Below are 15,413 nucleotides of genomic sequence, written 5' to 3' on the forward strand. Positions count from 1 at the left end.
ACTGTACAGTATCATATCGTTAACAACAACAATAAAAAAGATCTGTGATCCTCTTTCCCGTACAGAGAAAGATGTTCTAAAAAACAATGAAAAATATACAGATGCAATCTAGCACAGATTTCCATACCAAAAAGGGGTAACCAAATGAACTACAGAGAATCTTCTAGAAAACCTGCTTTTCTCCTGTACAGTGAACGCCTCTCAGGAAGACCTGACGTCTTGTCAGTCTCTGGCTTTAATCAAGGCTTTCGAGACTGATTTTAGAATAGCGATGGGTGAGACTTGAGCCGAAGTTCCCATTCGATCAGTCGTTGGGAGCTGGTGGAACACAGAACTCATTCCCCTGAGTAAGCTCCTGTCTCGCCACCACTGGTTATGTAACGCTCATTTATTACTATAGGCGTGGGTGATACATTGTTCCTAACCAGTTCAATGATTGGGTGATGCGTCCTGTTTATTATCTGTTCCCCTTGTAGGTAACCATCCAGGACTTGGAGCTAGTCTATGTGTCACTACTAGGAAAAGTACGCTAAAGGTATCTTATGTAGTCACTAGGCAGTACAGGTTCGTCTGCTTCTTTGTCTCTATTCTCTTTTCCTTGTAATGACTGCTACTGAATCCCTCCTATCAGGATTTGGGCGAGCCTTAGCCATCTCCCCGCCAGTAGTTCAGAAGGCCACGTCTCGATTTCTTTCTTTTTTTTTTAGCCACGTCTCTTGATTTTTTTTTTTTTTTTTTTACCAAATATAAAGCTGTAGAATTCACAGAATTTAACACTATCGTGAAAATTTTCAGTGATTCTGTATCAATGCTTTTGGGATATCGTATCGTCTCGTAGCACCATTTATTGATAATCATCCTTTATAGCTTATCGTCTCGTAGCACCATTTATTGATACAATCAGTTAGACATTTTTCTTATTCACATAGAAAAAGTTTTTTTTTTTTTTTTTTTTTTTTTTTTTTTTTTTTTTTGTCGGTCTCCCGCGTTTGCGAGGTAGCGCAAGGAAACAGACGAAAGAAATGGCCCAACCCATCCCCATACACATGTATATACATACGTCCACACACGCAAATATACATACCTACACAGCTTTCCATGGTTTACCCCAGACGCTTCACATGCCTTGATTCAATCCACTGACAGCACGTCAACCCCGGTATACCACATCGCTCCAATTCACTCTATTCCTTGCCCTCCTTTCACCCTCCTGCATGTTCAGGCCCCGATCACACAAAATCTTTTTCACTCCATCTTTCCACCTCCAATTTGGTCTCCCTCTTCTCCTCGTTCCCTCCACCTCCGACACATATATCCTCTTGGTCAATCTTTCCTCACTCATTCTCTCCATGTGCCCAAACCATTTCAAAACACCCTCTTCTTCTCTCTCAACCACGCTCTTTTTATTTCCACACATCTCTCTTACCCTTACGTTACTTACTCGATCAAACCACCTCACACCACACATTGTCCTCAAACATCCATCCTCCTGCGCACAACTCTATCCATAGCCCACGCCTCGCAACCATACAACATTGTTGGAACCACTATTCCTTCAAACTATTCTGTATCAACACGAACTTATCTGTCATAAGTGGAAACCTCTTGTTCTTTCCATAATAGATAATTCGTACGAAACACAAAATAACAATTTCTGTTTTCTAACCCTCAACAATCAGCTGCTAAACAACTTCTGATACTGATACGGTCCTAGATGGGTATTCCGGGTAACAAAGTGACATCTCTACACAACAGAAATCTGTTGGTATGCCTGAAGTTCAAGTATTGTGAACTTTCCTGTTGGTATGACTGAAGAAGATACTGTTCTACTGAAAACAAACACAATAGACTTGTATATTCTGAAGTGCTAGAAAAAATAGACTCGTAGGTATGGTGAACTTTCCCTCTCGACTTGACTTGCTAATACGCTTCATCAGGTTTTGGTAAGGGCTAATTGAAGGCCCTAAATCCTGACTGACATTTGTTTTATAATCAATACAAATTTTGATCTTTCCCATTAAGCTTCCTAACAAGTATGACAGGAACAACTCTATCACAGTAGTCTGTTTTCTCGAGCACCTCAGCATTCGAAAGTCTATTTTCCCTAGCACCTCAACATTCAAAAGTCTGTTTTCTCTAGCACTTCAACATTTACAAGTCTGGTTTCTCTAGCACTTCAACACTTACGAGTCTATTTTTTCTTGCATTTCAAAATATATACAAGTCTGTTTTGTTTGTTTTCAGTAGAATCAAATTTTTCATGAAATTTGGGTACAGGGAAAGGCTTGCACATCTTCTGCAAGCGCACACACACACACACACACACACACACACACACACACACACACTTTGTCGCTGTCTCCCGCATTAGCGAGGTAGCGCAAGGAAACAGACGAAAGAATGGCCCAACCCACCCACATACACCTGTATATACATACACGTCCACACACGCACATATACATACCTATACATTTCAACGTATACATATATATACATACACAGACATATACATATATACACATGTACATGATTCATACTTGCTGCCTTTATTCATTCTCGTCGTCACCCCGCCACACATGAAATGACACCCCCCGCACGCACGCGAGGTAGCGCTAGGAAAAGACAACAAAGGCCACATTCGTTCACACATCCAGGCCCCCACAATACTTTCCATGGTTTACCGCAGACGCTTCACATGACCTGGTTCAGTCCATTGATAGCACGTCGATGAATATAACATTTACTAACATTTACAGTGCCCAGTCTTCTTTTAGTTATTTCTTTTGGAAATGATGGAGACAACTAGTATATTATTCCACTATAAACTTTCTTCCATTAATGCGCACTCTTACCTAACTCATTATTTATATTACATAATTTTTTCTGCTGTTGCACCTGACTTACAAATTCATCGTCACCAAACCCAACAGATTCCGCGTCCTTTCCCGCCTCGAAATTGCGGTGTTTACGTTGCTCTTAGAGAACTTTTCTTCTTTCCGCTATTGTGGGAATTTTTTTTTTCCCCCCCTCTTCTCAGCCTTACTAAAACTGCCCTATTTACATGGACATTTTGCACTGATCTCTCTCTCTCTCTCTCTCTCTCTCTCTCTCTCTCTCTCTCTCTCTCTCTCTCTCTCTCTCTCTCTCTCTCTCTCTCTCTCTCTCTCTCTCCACTTGTAATAATAATATTTGCCTCGGGAGAAAATATAAGCTGCCGGCAGACGACCGACTGGACCGTTAACTGACCGGTGCCTTGTGAACACAGACCTGCATTTTTTTTTTCTCTCTTTTTTATGCTCGATGAGACTGTATTGACTGGAGTAATGCCATCTCGCTTATTAATACTCCAGTACCACGAGAAATATCATTGAATCTTCTGTCATTAAATACACATAGAATTATAATCTTAATATTAGTGATGGTCTATACAAATTGGATAACTTTATTGTTGATAAAATTTATAAACAATTCACCTTGTCCACATAATAAGTGCGAGGTAGCGCAAGGCAAAGACAACAAAGGCCACATTCGTTCACACTCTGTCTCTAGCTGTCATGTATAATGAACCGAAACCACAGCTCCCTTTCCACATCCAGGCCCCACAAAACTTTCCATGGTTTACCCCAGACGCTTCACATCCCCTGATTTATTCCATTGACAGCACGTCGACCCCGGTATACCACATCGTTCCAATTCACTCTATTCCTTGCACGCCTTTCACCCTCCTGCATGTTCGGGCCCCGATCGTTAAAAATCTTTTTCACCACATCCTTCCACCTCCAATTTGGTCTCCCACTTTTCGTTCCCTCTACCTCTGACACATATATCCTCTTTGTCAATCTATCCTCACTCATTCTCTCCATGCGATCAAACCATTTCAATACACCCTCTTCTGCTCTCTCAACCACACTCTTTTTATTACCACACATCTCTCTTACCCTTTCATTACTTACTCGATCAAACCACCTCACACCACATATTGTGGAGGCTTTGGCCCTTGATCCAGTAACAAAGGGCATCGACTGTACTATAGTAGCGTGTACATGGCTCTCCCGCTGTCCATCATGACTCGTACTAGAAAAGTATTTATTTACAGCCTTTTTTACATCTCTCGAAGAATTCCTCAGTTCACTTCATCGATCTGTTTTTGAAAACTCGCGAGTTGTGATCAAGTCAGTCCTCACTCTTCTTTCTTCCAAGGTGGAACTCTTATTAATTCTGGTGCCATCTTTGTTGGTCTCCTCTTTTGGACCTTCTCTATGAGCTCTCTGTGCTTCTTTAGGCGTGACGACCAAACATGAGAAGCGTATTCAAGTCTCGGCCTTGTGTAGGTCACGAACAGCTTGCTAAAGCTATACTAATGTTTGCCAGAGGCCAATATGTCTCCTTTGCTATTCTCCTAATGTGGGACACTGGCGACTGTGTGCTTCTCACACATGGGATCCTGGAGCTTATTTCCCGGTCAGATAATCATCCTATTGAGGCCTTTCATGAAGTGCCATACTTACGACTTTACATTTGCTCGGGGTTGAAGTTCGACCAGTGCATCAGATCAACTTTTGGAGTGTTTTTTATTTTGGGTCCTCTTGTAAGAAGATGCAATACACCTCTTTTTTTTTATTTCCCTCGTGTGTGTGTGTGTGTGTGTGTGTGTGTGTGTGTGTGTGTGTGTAAGTGTAGTGATCCCGAGCACTGAATATGATAAAAACGTGAGTACTCATTTTCTCTAAATTTCTGAAATCGATACCTCTCTATATACGTATGATTCGACGTGCACGTAATTATACATGGGGGAACAGGACTGCCACACTATGAGTGTGTGTGTGTGTGTGTGTGGGACACACTTCTACCCCTTGACTCCCAGATATGTACCAAAAGCACGAGCCACGTCCCTAAACTTCTGCAGGAAGGTCCTGGGGTCTGGCTCCGGCGGTCGAGGGTACTGGTCGGGAGGGTAGCGCGTGTAGCACTGGTTGACGCCCGTCCACCAGCCAGCCAGGTCGGACACGGCGCTGCTGGCGTGGTCCTGGTGGAGCTTCTGGCACAGCTCACACATGGGCGGGTACTTCATCACCTGCCAGTATCGTCGCCATATGTGGTACCGGCCGTACTCCAAGGAGGAGTTGCCAGCCCTGAAGGGGGAAGAAACACAAACTACTTACATTACTGGAACATAGCAGGTATACAGAGGTACATAGAGGTGTACAGAGGTACATAGAGGTGTATAGGGGTCAATACTGGTATATAGAGGTGTACAGATGTACATACAGGTATTTAAAGGTACATACAGGTACATAGAGATATACAGAGGTATATACAGGTATATAGAGGTACATAGAGGTTTATAGAGGTGCATACAGGTATAAAGGGGTACATAAAGATATATATCGGTACACAGAGATATATAGAGGTGCATACAGGTATATAGAGGTACATAAAGGTATATAACGGTACATAGAGATATAGAGAGGTGCATACAGGTATATAAAGGCACATAAAGGTATATAGAGGAATACAGAGGTGCATACAGGTATATATTGTTACATATAAGTATACAGAGGTGCATACAGGTACATAGAGGTACATAAAGGTATATAGAGGTACATAGAAGTATACAGAGGTGCGTACAGGTATACAGAGGTACATAAAGGTATAGAAAGGTATATTAGAGAGCCGTGTGTGTGTGTGTGTGTGTGTGTGTGTGTGTGTGTGTGTGTGTGTGTGAGTGAGTGAGTGAGTGTGTATTTTAAGGCTCACATCGAGCTTGGGAAACGGATCAGATCAACCACAGTTCGGTACAGACAAGAGCATCAGTAGAGTGATCCAGGTTATCACTACCGCCGTTTAGTGCAGGGTGAAGTCAGGTGTGGTTCTCAGAGAATACTGTGTTACCCGAGACATACACTGTGAGGGTTGTATGTACTGTGTTGTCTGGGGTGTACCATGAGGGGTTATACTGTGATGTCTGGGGTGCACAATGAGGGCTTATACTGTGTTGTCTGGGGTGCACAATGAGGGGTTATACTGTGATGTCTGGGGTGCACAATGAGGGGTTATACTGTGTTGTCTGGGGTGCACAATGAGGGGTTATACTGTGTTGTCTGGGGTGCACAATGAGGGGTTATACTGTGTTATCTGGGGTACACTGAGAGCATTATACTGTGATATCTGAGGTACACTGAGAAAGTTATACTGTGATATCTGGGGTACACTGAGAGGGTTATACAGTGAGATCTGGGGTACACTGAGAGGGTTATACTGTGATATCTGGGGTACACTGAGAAAGTTATACTGTGATATCTGGGGTACACTGAGAAAGTTATACTGTGATATCTGGGGTACACTGAGAGGGTTATACTGTGATATCTGGGGTACACTGAGAGGGTTATACTGTGATATCTGGGGTACACTGAGAGGGTTATACTGTGATATCTGAGGTACACTGAGAGCATTATACTGTGATATCTGGGGTACACTGAGAGGGTTATACTGTGATATCTGGGGTACACTGAGAGGGTTATACTGTGATATCTGGGGTACACTGAGAGGGTTATACTGTGAGATCTGGGGTACACTGAGAAAGTTATACTGTGATATCTGGGGTACACTGAGAGGGTTATACTGTGATATCTGGGGTACACTGAGAGGGTTATACTGTGATATCTGGGGTACACTGAGAGGGTTATACTGTGATATCTGGGGTACACTGAGAGGGTTATACTGTGAGATCTGGGGTACACTGAGAAAGTTATACTGTGATATCTGGGGTACACTGAGAGGGTTATACTGTGATATCTGGGGTACACTGAGAGGGTTATACTGTGATATCTGGGGTACACTGAGAGGGTTATACTGTGATATCTGGGGTACATTGTGAGGGTTGTACTGTGTTTCCTGAGGTACACTGTGCGACCATACTGTTTCCCAAGCTACACTGTGGGGTCATACTGTGCTTCTCAAACTACACTGTGGGGTCATCCTATTTCCCAAGCTACACTGTGGGGTCATACTGTGTTTCTAAAGCTACACTGTGGGGTCATACTGTGCTTCTCAAACTACACTGTGGGGTCATACTATTTCCCAAGCTACACTGTGGGGTCATACTGTGTTTTTAAAGCTACACTGTGGGGATCATACTGTGTATCCCAAGCTACACTTGTGTCACACTGTTTCTAAAGCTTCAATGTGGGGTCATACTATGTTTCCCAAGCTACACTGTGGGGTCATTCTGTGTTTCTAAAGCTACACTCTGGGCTCACACTGTTCCTCACGATACAGCGTAGGGTTATAGAAACACTCACTTGTTTTCTGCGGGAGGCAAAGGCCTTTGTGTTGCATGGTTGCTGACGGGGGTCTTGACAGCCAGCCTGTGTTGGTTAGGTGTTTCAAATGACTGATCCAGATTTGTGTGTCATCCAAGTGTTGCAGTCAACGGCTAGGGCCTTAATGTGTTGCTGAGTTAGTAGTTAAGATTAATGTGTTTCTAGATTAGTGCAGTGACCATTGAGAATCAGTATTCGTTGTCTTAGTGTTGCCTGTGTGTCATCCAGGTGTTGCTATGACCTAGGTCTGCGATGGTATTCCGGTGTTGCAGGAACAACTGAGCTCCCTTTTTGTGTTGCCCAGGAAAAGTGTGATCAGTAAAAGTGTTTCTCATGTGTTACTGTCACCAGTAAAGACTTGTGTCTTGCCATGTTACAACAGAGGGACCAACATTAAGAGACCTCTATCTTGTCCTGGTACTATAATGACCACTTAAGACCTCTGTATTGTCCACGTTCAACAGTGATCAGTGAAAAAAAATGTGTTGCCCAGGAGCGGCAGTGAACAATAAGGAACTGTGTATTTCCCAAGTGTTGCAGTGAATCATGAGGAACAGTGTGTTACCTACGTGCTTCAGTGACCACCTGGGGCACTCTTTGAGTTGCCTGGGTATAGCAGCGACCAGTGGGAACTCGTATATTGCCAAGGTGCTACAGTGAACTGTGAGGATTTAAGTGTTGTCCACATGGTGCAGTGAGCAGTGAGAATCTTCGTGTTATCTAGGGGTTGCAGTGGCTTAAGAGGAGCTGTGCCTTTCTTAAGCACTGCAGAGACCACTGCAAACGTGTTTATTTCTCAGGTATTGCAGTTACCAGTGAGCCGCTGTATTGGTCGAGTGTTACAGAGACAGGAGAATCCGTATGTTGCACATATGTTGCTAGGACCAGTGAGGATCTGTGTTCTTATCGATGTTGCATCGAACAGCGATGGCCTTTGTGTTACCTTTGTGTTGCAATGACCATTCAGGGGTCTATGTGTGTTGCCTGGGTGTTGTAACGTCTATTCAGGGTCTGTGTGCATTGCCTGGGTGTTGTAATGACCATTCAGGGTCTGTGTGTTGCTTGGGTGTCGTGATGACCATTCAGGGTCTGTGTGTGTTGCCTGGGTGCTGTAATGACCATCTAGTGTCTGTGTATTGCCTGGGTTTTGTAATGACCATCAAGTGTCTGTGTATTTCCTGGGCGTTGTAATGACCATTCAGGGTCTCTGTGTGTGTTGCCTGGGTGTTGTAATGACCATTCAGGGTCTCTGTGTATTGCCTAAGGTGTTCTCATGACCATTCAGGGTCTGTGGGTGTTGTAATGACCATCCAGGGTCTGTGTATTGCCTGGCGTGTTGTAATGACCATTCAGGGTCTGCGTGTGTTGCCTGGGGTGTCGTAATGACCATTCAGGGTATGTGGGTGTTGTAATGACCATCCAGGGTCTGTGTATTGCCTGGGGTGTTGTAATGACCATTCAGGGTCTGCGTGTGTTGCCTGGGGTGTCGTAATGACCGTTCAGGGTCTGCGTGTGTTGCCTGGGGTGTTGTGATGAGCAAGGATGGGCCTGTACGTTCACCTAGGTGTCGCCATGGCCAAGGGGGGAGCTTTAAAGACCCAGCATTACCTGACGAGGAGCTGAGCGAGCTGGGCTGGCGTCATGTTGGTAGCGTCGACGTAGGAGTGGGGCGGCAGGAAGTGGGTGTAGTTGGCGCCCCCGTACACCACGGGCACCAGGCCGTACATCATGGGCAGCCAGACCTGCACCAACGACAAGGGCTGCATCACCTACTTCGTCAGGAGGGAGTGGTGGTCGCACATCACCCACCATCATGACGAGTTATCATCAGTGTACCATTGTAGAATTATCATGTCGCCTCCCTATCATTCACCAGCTTCATCAACCTTATCATCCGTAGTATCAATGCACCTTATCATCCGTATTATCAATGCATCAACGTTATCGGAGTTATCAGCTGACAGTATTAATTATAAGTAAGTATGATTATTTTGATTGATTACTAATCATAAGTATCGTCACAATTATCGTCCATAAGTGTCAGTGAGATTGTTACCATTATCATCCAAACCGTCATCCGTCATCACATGTCATCCGTCACCACCTGAGCTGTCATCCACTCCAGTATGACAGGAAAGTAATCAGTTACCATCGTCAGAATTATGATCCATAGATGGCGTCAAAGTAATCACCCACAGATACCATCAAAGTAATCACCAACAGACGTCATCAAAGTAATCACCCACAGACGTCATCAAAGTAATCATCCACAGACGTCATCAAAGTAATCACCCACAGACGTCATCAAAGTAATTAATTACCCACAGACGTCATCAAAATAATCACCTACAGACGTCATGAAGATTATCACCACAAATGACATCAAAATGATTCTCCTGCCTCACTCAGAAGCATCAGAATAATTATCACCAGCATTATGATTATCACCACCATCACCCAAATCATTATCCTTTACCGTCATGCAAACGATCATACGTAACTCCTCAAGCTGTTCACTATTTCCATTCTCTCTCCTGAATACCCCCATCTCCCCTCCCCTCCCTGCCCGTGACATCCCTCATTTGCCACGTTTCTAACATTCGCATTTCAGTCACCCATCACCAATACCCGGTCTCATACATCAAAACTTCTGACATACTCAATCAGCCTCGCCCGAAACACTAGCCAGGCGCATAAGCAGTAAAAATCACCCCTCTCTCGTAATTCACTTTCATTTTTACCCACATCAGTCTGGATCACTTTTACACTCTCTCACACGCTCCCACAACTCCTGGTTCAGGAGTAGAGCTACCCCTTCCTTAGCTTTTATCCTCACATCAACTTACTTTAACCCTGCAACATTCCTAAACCATTTCTCCTCTTTACCCTTTGGCTTTCACTCAGAGCCAGAACATACAGGTTTTTTTCCTCAAACATACTACCTATCGATCCTTTCTTCTTATCTTGGTTACATATTCAGACACCCCCAGCCTGAGCCTTCGAGGAGAATGAGTACTCCTGGCTTGGCTCCTTCATCTGTTCCATCTTTTAGAAATTGGAATATAGGAAGGCCACGGTTCCCCACCCTTCTTCGTCGCCTTCTACGACACGCAGGGAAAACAGGTAGGCAAAAATATGTCTCCCCTCTGCCCTTGTCTACTTATTTGAACGAAATCTATAACTCTGGAACGGCATTATGGATTGTCAAATTTAAACTTGGTAGAAATGCTGGGAATGAATACAGTGCAGTATTTTCCCCCGAAAAAACTATTTTCTTAGTCTGTATATGACTTATTACGTCCAGCACAGGCCACCAAGGTAATTGGCGGCCTGTGCTGGCCGCGGCAACAAGAGGCCACCACCACTGATTGGAAGACTGGGGAGGGGGGGAGAGCCATGCAGGGGGCGCGGGGTGGGGAGGGTAAGGCAAGGAGAGAATGTTGGGGGAGGGGAAGAGCCTCGTGGGTTGTGGGGGGGTTGGGGAGGGGAGTGGGGGTGTGAGTGGACTGGGGCTTGGGGAGGGGAGGTCAGCTCTAGAGGTGGGGGATCGGAGGAGGGAGAGTCCATGCTGAGCGTGGGCGGGGGGAGGAGAAGAGGCGTGCTGGGGTGATGGGCTCGGGGGCGGGGAAAGAGCAAGGGGCAGGTGGGCGAGGTGGAAGGGAGAATGGAAGACGTTCAAGGATTGGGGGGAGGGGGTTCAGGGGAGGGGAGAGCTATGCAGGGAAGGGAGGGGGGAGGGTCGAGGAGGGGAAGGCCCAATAGGAAGTTTGGGTCTGGGGTGGGGAGGGCCGCTCATGGGGCGGGGGTGGAGGATAAGTGCAGGGGAATGCAGTAGGTAGGTTTCGGGGGAGGGGAGGATCATGCAGGGTGTCAGGGAGGCCGTGGTGGGGGCCATGAAACGGAGAAAGGGTTGGCATGGCCGGCCCTTGAAGCACCCAGACTGATTGAAGCTTCGAAACCCAGAATGATCAAAGCTTCGAAGCGTGGGCCAAAGTCAGCCTACGACCGCACGTAGAAGAAGCTGAACAATAACTGATTCATGACACTGAATAAACCCCTCACCCTAACCCATCCCCTGCAAGAACTGCATTAGCATTAATAACAATAACTCATGATCAGTGGAGACTGCATTAGCACTGTCTTTAATAACAATAACTAATAATAATGGAGACGAGACATCCAAGTTATCATCCAAGAGTATTGTGACAATATCAAGAACTAATGACTTGGAGGCGACCTATCATGTTTCCCACTTCAAAAAAAGACAAAAAAAAAAGACTTTTGTGCCAAGAAATATTCGTTGTGCAAAGATACCGTCGTTGTTCTCCTGGCAGATCTGATCCATCCTCCCCTTGTAGTCCATCCCAGTCAACAAAAGAACTACCAGTCATGACCTCCCGACCCCGGACCCCGACCCTTCGTCGCCTGACCTTCTCGGTGAGGTAGTCCACACACATGCTGTTCTCGAAGGCGAGGTAGAACTTGTACGTGGGTCTGAGGACGTCGGTGTAGCACCTCCAGTCGGTGTGCCTCTTGCCGCAGCGGAGGTTCCCGCACAGGCCGAACACGTCCACGGACACGTACTTCTTCAGCTCCCTCACGTAGAACTCCCGTCCTGCAGACCCATTTGTTATCATCAACTGGGCTCTTCCCAGGGTGGAAGGGGAGGGAGGGGGTTATGTTGACAACTGTATTAGTCATGCATGGAATCAGTGTGAAATTATTGGTGATTCTCACGAAGGAAAAAAAGAAAAGAGAGGTCTTTTCTGACTTTTTCTAAAGCAGAAGGCGTCAGTAGACAAAAAAAAATTGTAGACATTAAAATTTGATCTTAAAAAAAAGGACATAATGAATATGATATTTGATTATGTGATCTATTTGTTTCTCAATAAACTCTATGACAGTAAATTGCTGTGTGACCTCGTATTACTATTGACCAAATGCATCAGGGAGATGAAGTCCTACCTGACCTTGAGCCGCTGTGACACTCATCTACCTACCTGACCTTGAGCCGCTGTGAGACCCATCTACCTACCTGACCTTGAGCCGCTGTGAGACCCATCTACCTACCTGACCTTGAGCCGCTGTGAGACCTATCTACCTACCTGACCTTGAGCCGCTGTGAGACCTATCTACCTACCTGACCCGTGCTGCAGTGGGACACTTAGCATGCCTGACTTTATGCTACAGTGGCACACTCTGCCTACCAGAACTGGTGCTACAGTGGGACACTACTTACCAGAACTGGTGCTACAGTGGGACACTCTACCTACCAGAACTGGTGCTACAGTGGGACACTCTACCTACCAGAACTGGTGCTACAGTGGGACACTCTACCTACCAGAACTGGTGCTACAGAGAGACACTCTACCTACCAGAACTGGTGCTACAGTGAGACACTCAACCTACCAGAACTGGTGCTACAGTGAGACACTCTACCTACCAGAACTGGTGCTACAGTGAGACACTCTACCTACCAGAACTGGTGCTACAGTGAGACACTCAACCTACCAGAACTGGTGCTACAGTGAGACACCATCCAGGCCACCAGTTTAGGCCTGTTCAAGAAGGTGAGCCAGTCGGGGTCATCCTGTAGTGAGTCGCCACGGTGCAGGGCCTCCATGTAGTCCCGATACGTGTCTCCCGAAGTGTCCAGTATACCCGGGCGGGGCGGGCTGCCCTCATCTGAAGGGGCGGCAGGGGAAGTCGTATGAGGGACAGAGGGAAGTTGCACAAGTCATCCCATCTCCATTGAGCATATTGCTAACCACCTTCTTCTTCGAAGTCGTCAATGTTTGTCCTAATTTCTTCGACTCGACAGGGTTTCCACGCCACTGTCTCTGTCCGTGCATTCCACCACACAGTAATTATCCGCGCGTTCTACGCTATGGTAATATTTCACGCGTTCCACACCACAGTAACTGTCCAAGTCTTCCACACCACAATGAAATGTCCACGTCTTCCACACTACAATACCTGTCCACACGTCTCACACTACAGTCTCTGTCCAGTAGATCCACACCGTAACAGCTGTCCACTTGTTCCACACACTACAATACCTGTCCACATGACCCACACGACGATACCTGTCCACTTCTTCCACATCACTGTGACTGTCCACATATACCACACTTCCATCGGGTCCTCACACATTCCACACCAATCCGACTGTCAATATGGTGTACACTATCTTGATTCACCATGTCTTCTACAACACTGTCATTGTTTACAGTTCCACAGGTGACAGTAACTATTCATACCAACCGCACCACACTGCCGTATCCACATATCCCACACCATATCCCTACCACCCAAACCTACATGGACTACACCAACTTGACCGTCAGTGCGTAGCACACCTTGTTCATCCAGCGTTACACACGGCACACACAGTATGCCCAACCTGGCCCACACCACTGTCCGTTCTGCCTCGTAATTACCTGGAAAAAATTATATATATATATATATATATATATATATATATATATATATATATATATATATATATATATATATATATATATATTAACTATGACATACATAGCCATGGCTGAAGGTGGAAGTTGTAAGGTTACCAAAAGCAATGAGGACAAGCGTGCCGGAAACAGCCAGTATAAAGATCAAAGATAGATAGATAGATAGATAGATAGAGAGAGAGAGAGAGAGAGAGAGAGAGAGAGAGAGAGAGAGAGAGAGAGAGAGAGAGAGCATTCTTCACAAACCTCTCAGTGGCCTGAGGCCGTTATAAGGCAGGAAGAGATCCGAGTCCCTGTGGTAACTGAAGGTCCAGTTGAAGAACCGATTCTGGTCAGCCCAAGCTTTCTCCTTGTGTTTCCTCGGCGCCTGCGAGCCGATGAAGTCTTCCAGCCTGGGAGCCTCCAGGTTGAGCCAGATGTACCGCTGGTGTGGCCTCCGGACTTGCGGGACTTGGTCTCCGTCGAAGGTGGTAGCGTGGAAGATGATGGCGTCGGCGTCTTCAGGGTGCGAGCTGTTGTAGATGAAGACGCAGTTCGTCACGGGACAGTTCTGTTCCTTCAGGAGTATCATCTTCCTGACAAAGTCTTGCCAAGGGTTTTGGAAGAAAGTACCATAGAAGAGGACCGTCTTCGGTGAGGGAGACCTCTGTGCCTCGGTCAAGTTAGCATCTGCAGGCGAGCTGTGGTTTCCGGTGTTCTTCGGGAGGAACGATGATTTTGGATCATGTTCCGTCCCTAGAGGCTCCTTATCTCCTTTCCCTTCGCTCAGTCCCCCGTCAAGCTGTGAGTTTCCTCCACTGCCTGGTGTGTGTTCGAGCCTTTCCACAACTGTACTCTCCACAGAATCATTCTTTTCCCTTTCAGTTCCTTCCGGACGTGCATAATTCGACGGGATGGTATCCGGATTCAAATTGCTCTCTTTGTCACGCAACCCGTCCACAACACCGTCGTCACTCGTTCCATTATCAGCAAAATGCCTCCCCGTCTCTCGAGAGACTTCCAAGGGCAGGGCGTGGGTGCTGGCGTCGTCCTGCTCCTCGTCGGTTTTACCAGACACATTGTCAAGTCTTGTGACGTCGCCTGAGACCAGGCTCCCTGTCTCTCCGTCCAGCATTTGATAAGGTTTCGCTCCGTCTTCCGAGTATTTTGTTATTACCGCATAGATGATCAAGGACATAACTGCCAGTAGCATTACGGAGAACTTCTTCCTCTGGCTCATCCTGAAAGACATTGTGAGACGTGAGACTCAGGGTCGAGTGCGTCCTCCCTCCTGTGAGACACAGGGTCGTGTGTGTCCGCCTTCCAAGTGAGACACAGGGTCGAGTGCGTCCTCCCTTCTGGTGAGACACAAGGTCGAGTGCGTCCTTCCTAGTGAGACACAGGGTCGAGTGCGTCCTCCCTCCTAGTGAGACACAGGGTCGAGTCCTCCCTCCTAGTGAGACATAGGGTCGTGTGTGTCCGCCTTCCAAGTGAGACACAGGGTCGAGTGCGTCCTCCCTTCTGGTGAGACACAAGGTCGAGTGCGTCCTCCTTCCTAGTGAGACACAGGGTCGAGTGCGTCCTCCCTCCTGTGAGACACAGGGTCGTGTGTGTCCGCCTTCCAAGTGAGACACAG

The 15,413-nt window shown here is 46.4% G+C and overlaps 1 protein-coding gene across 1 annotated transcript; it reads right to left on the reverse strand.

Annotated features, from left to right (window-relative positions):
* Positions 1-911: 911 nt before the first annotated feature.
* On the reverse strand, positions 912-15,029 carry LOC139755065 (alpha-(1,3)-fucosyltransferase C-like). The gene is made up of 5 exons (XM_071673124.1): positions 14,045-15,029; positions 12,834-13,007; positions 11,753-11,937; positions 8,931-9,064; positions 912-5,132 (listed from the first exon to the last, which is right to left on the reverse strand). The coding sequence occupies exons 1-5, from the start codon at positions 15,027-15,029 to the stop codon at positions 4,847-4,849; spliced, it is 1,764 nt and encodes a 587-aa protein (XP_071529225.1). The 3' UTR covers positions 912-4,846.
* Between the last annotated feature and the right edge of the window lie 384 nt (positions 15,030-15,413).

Source organism: Panulirus ornatus, chromosome 18 (assembly GCF_036320965.1).
Source record: "Panulirus ornatus isolate Po-2019 chromosome 18, ASM3632096v1, whole genome shotgun sequence".
Classification (NCBI taxonomy): Eukaryota; Metazoa; Arthropoda; class Malacostraca; order Decapoda; family Palinuridae; genus Panulirus; species Panulirus ornatus.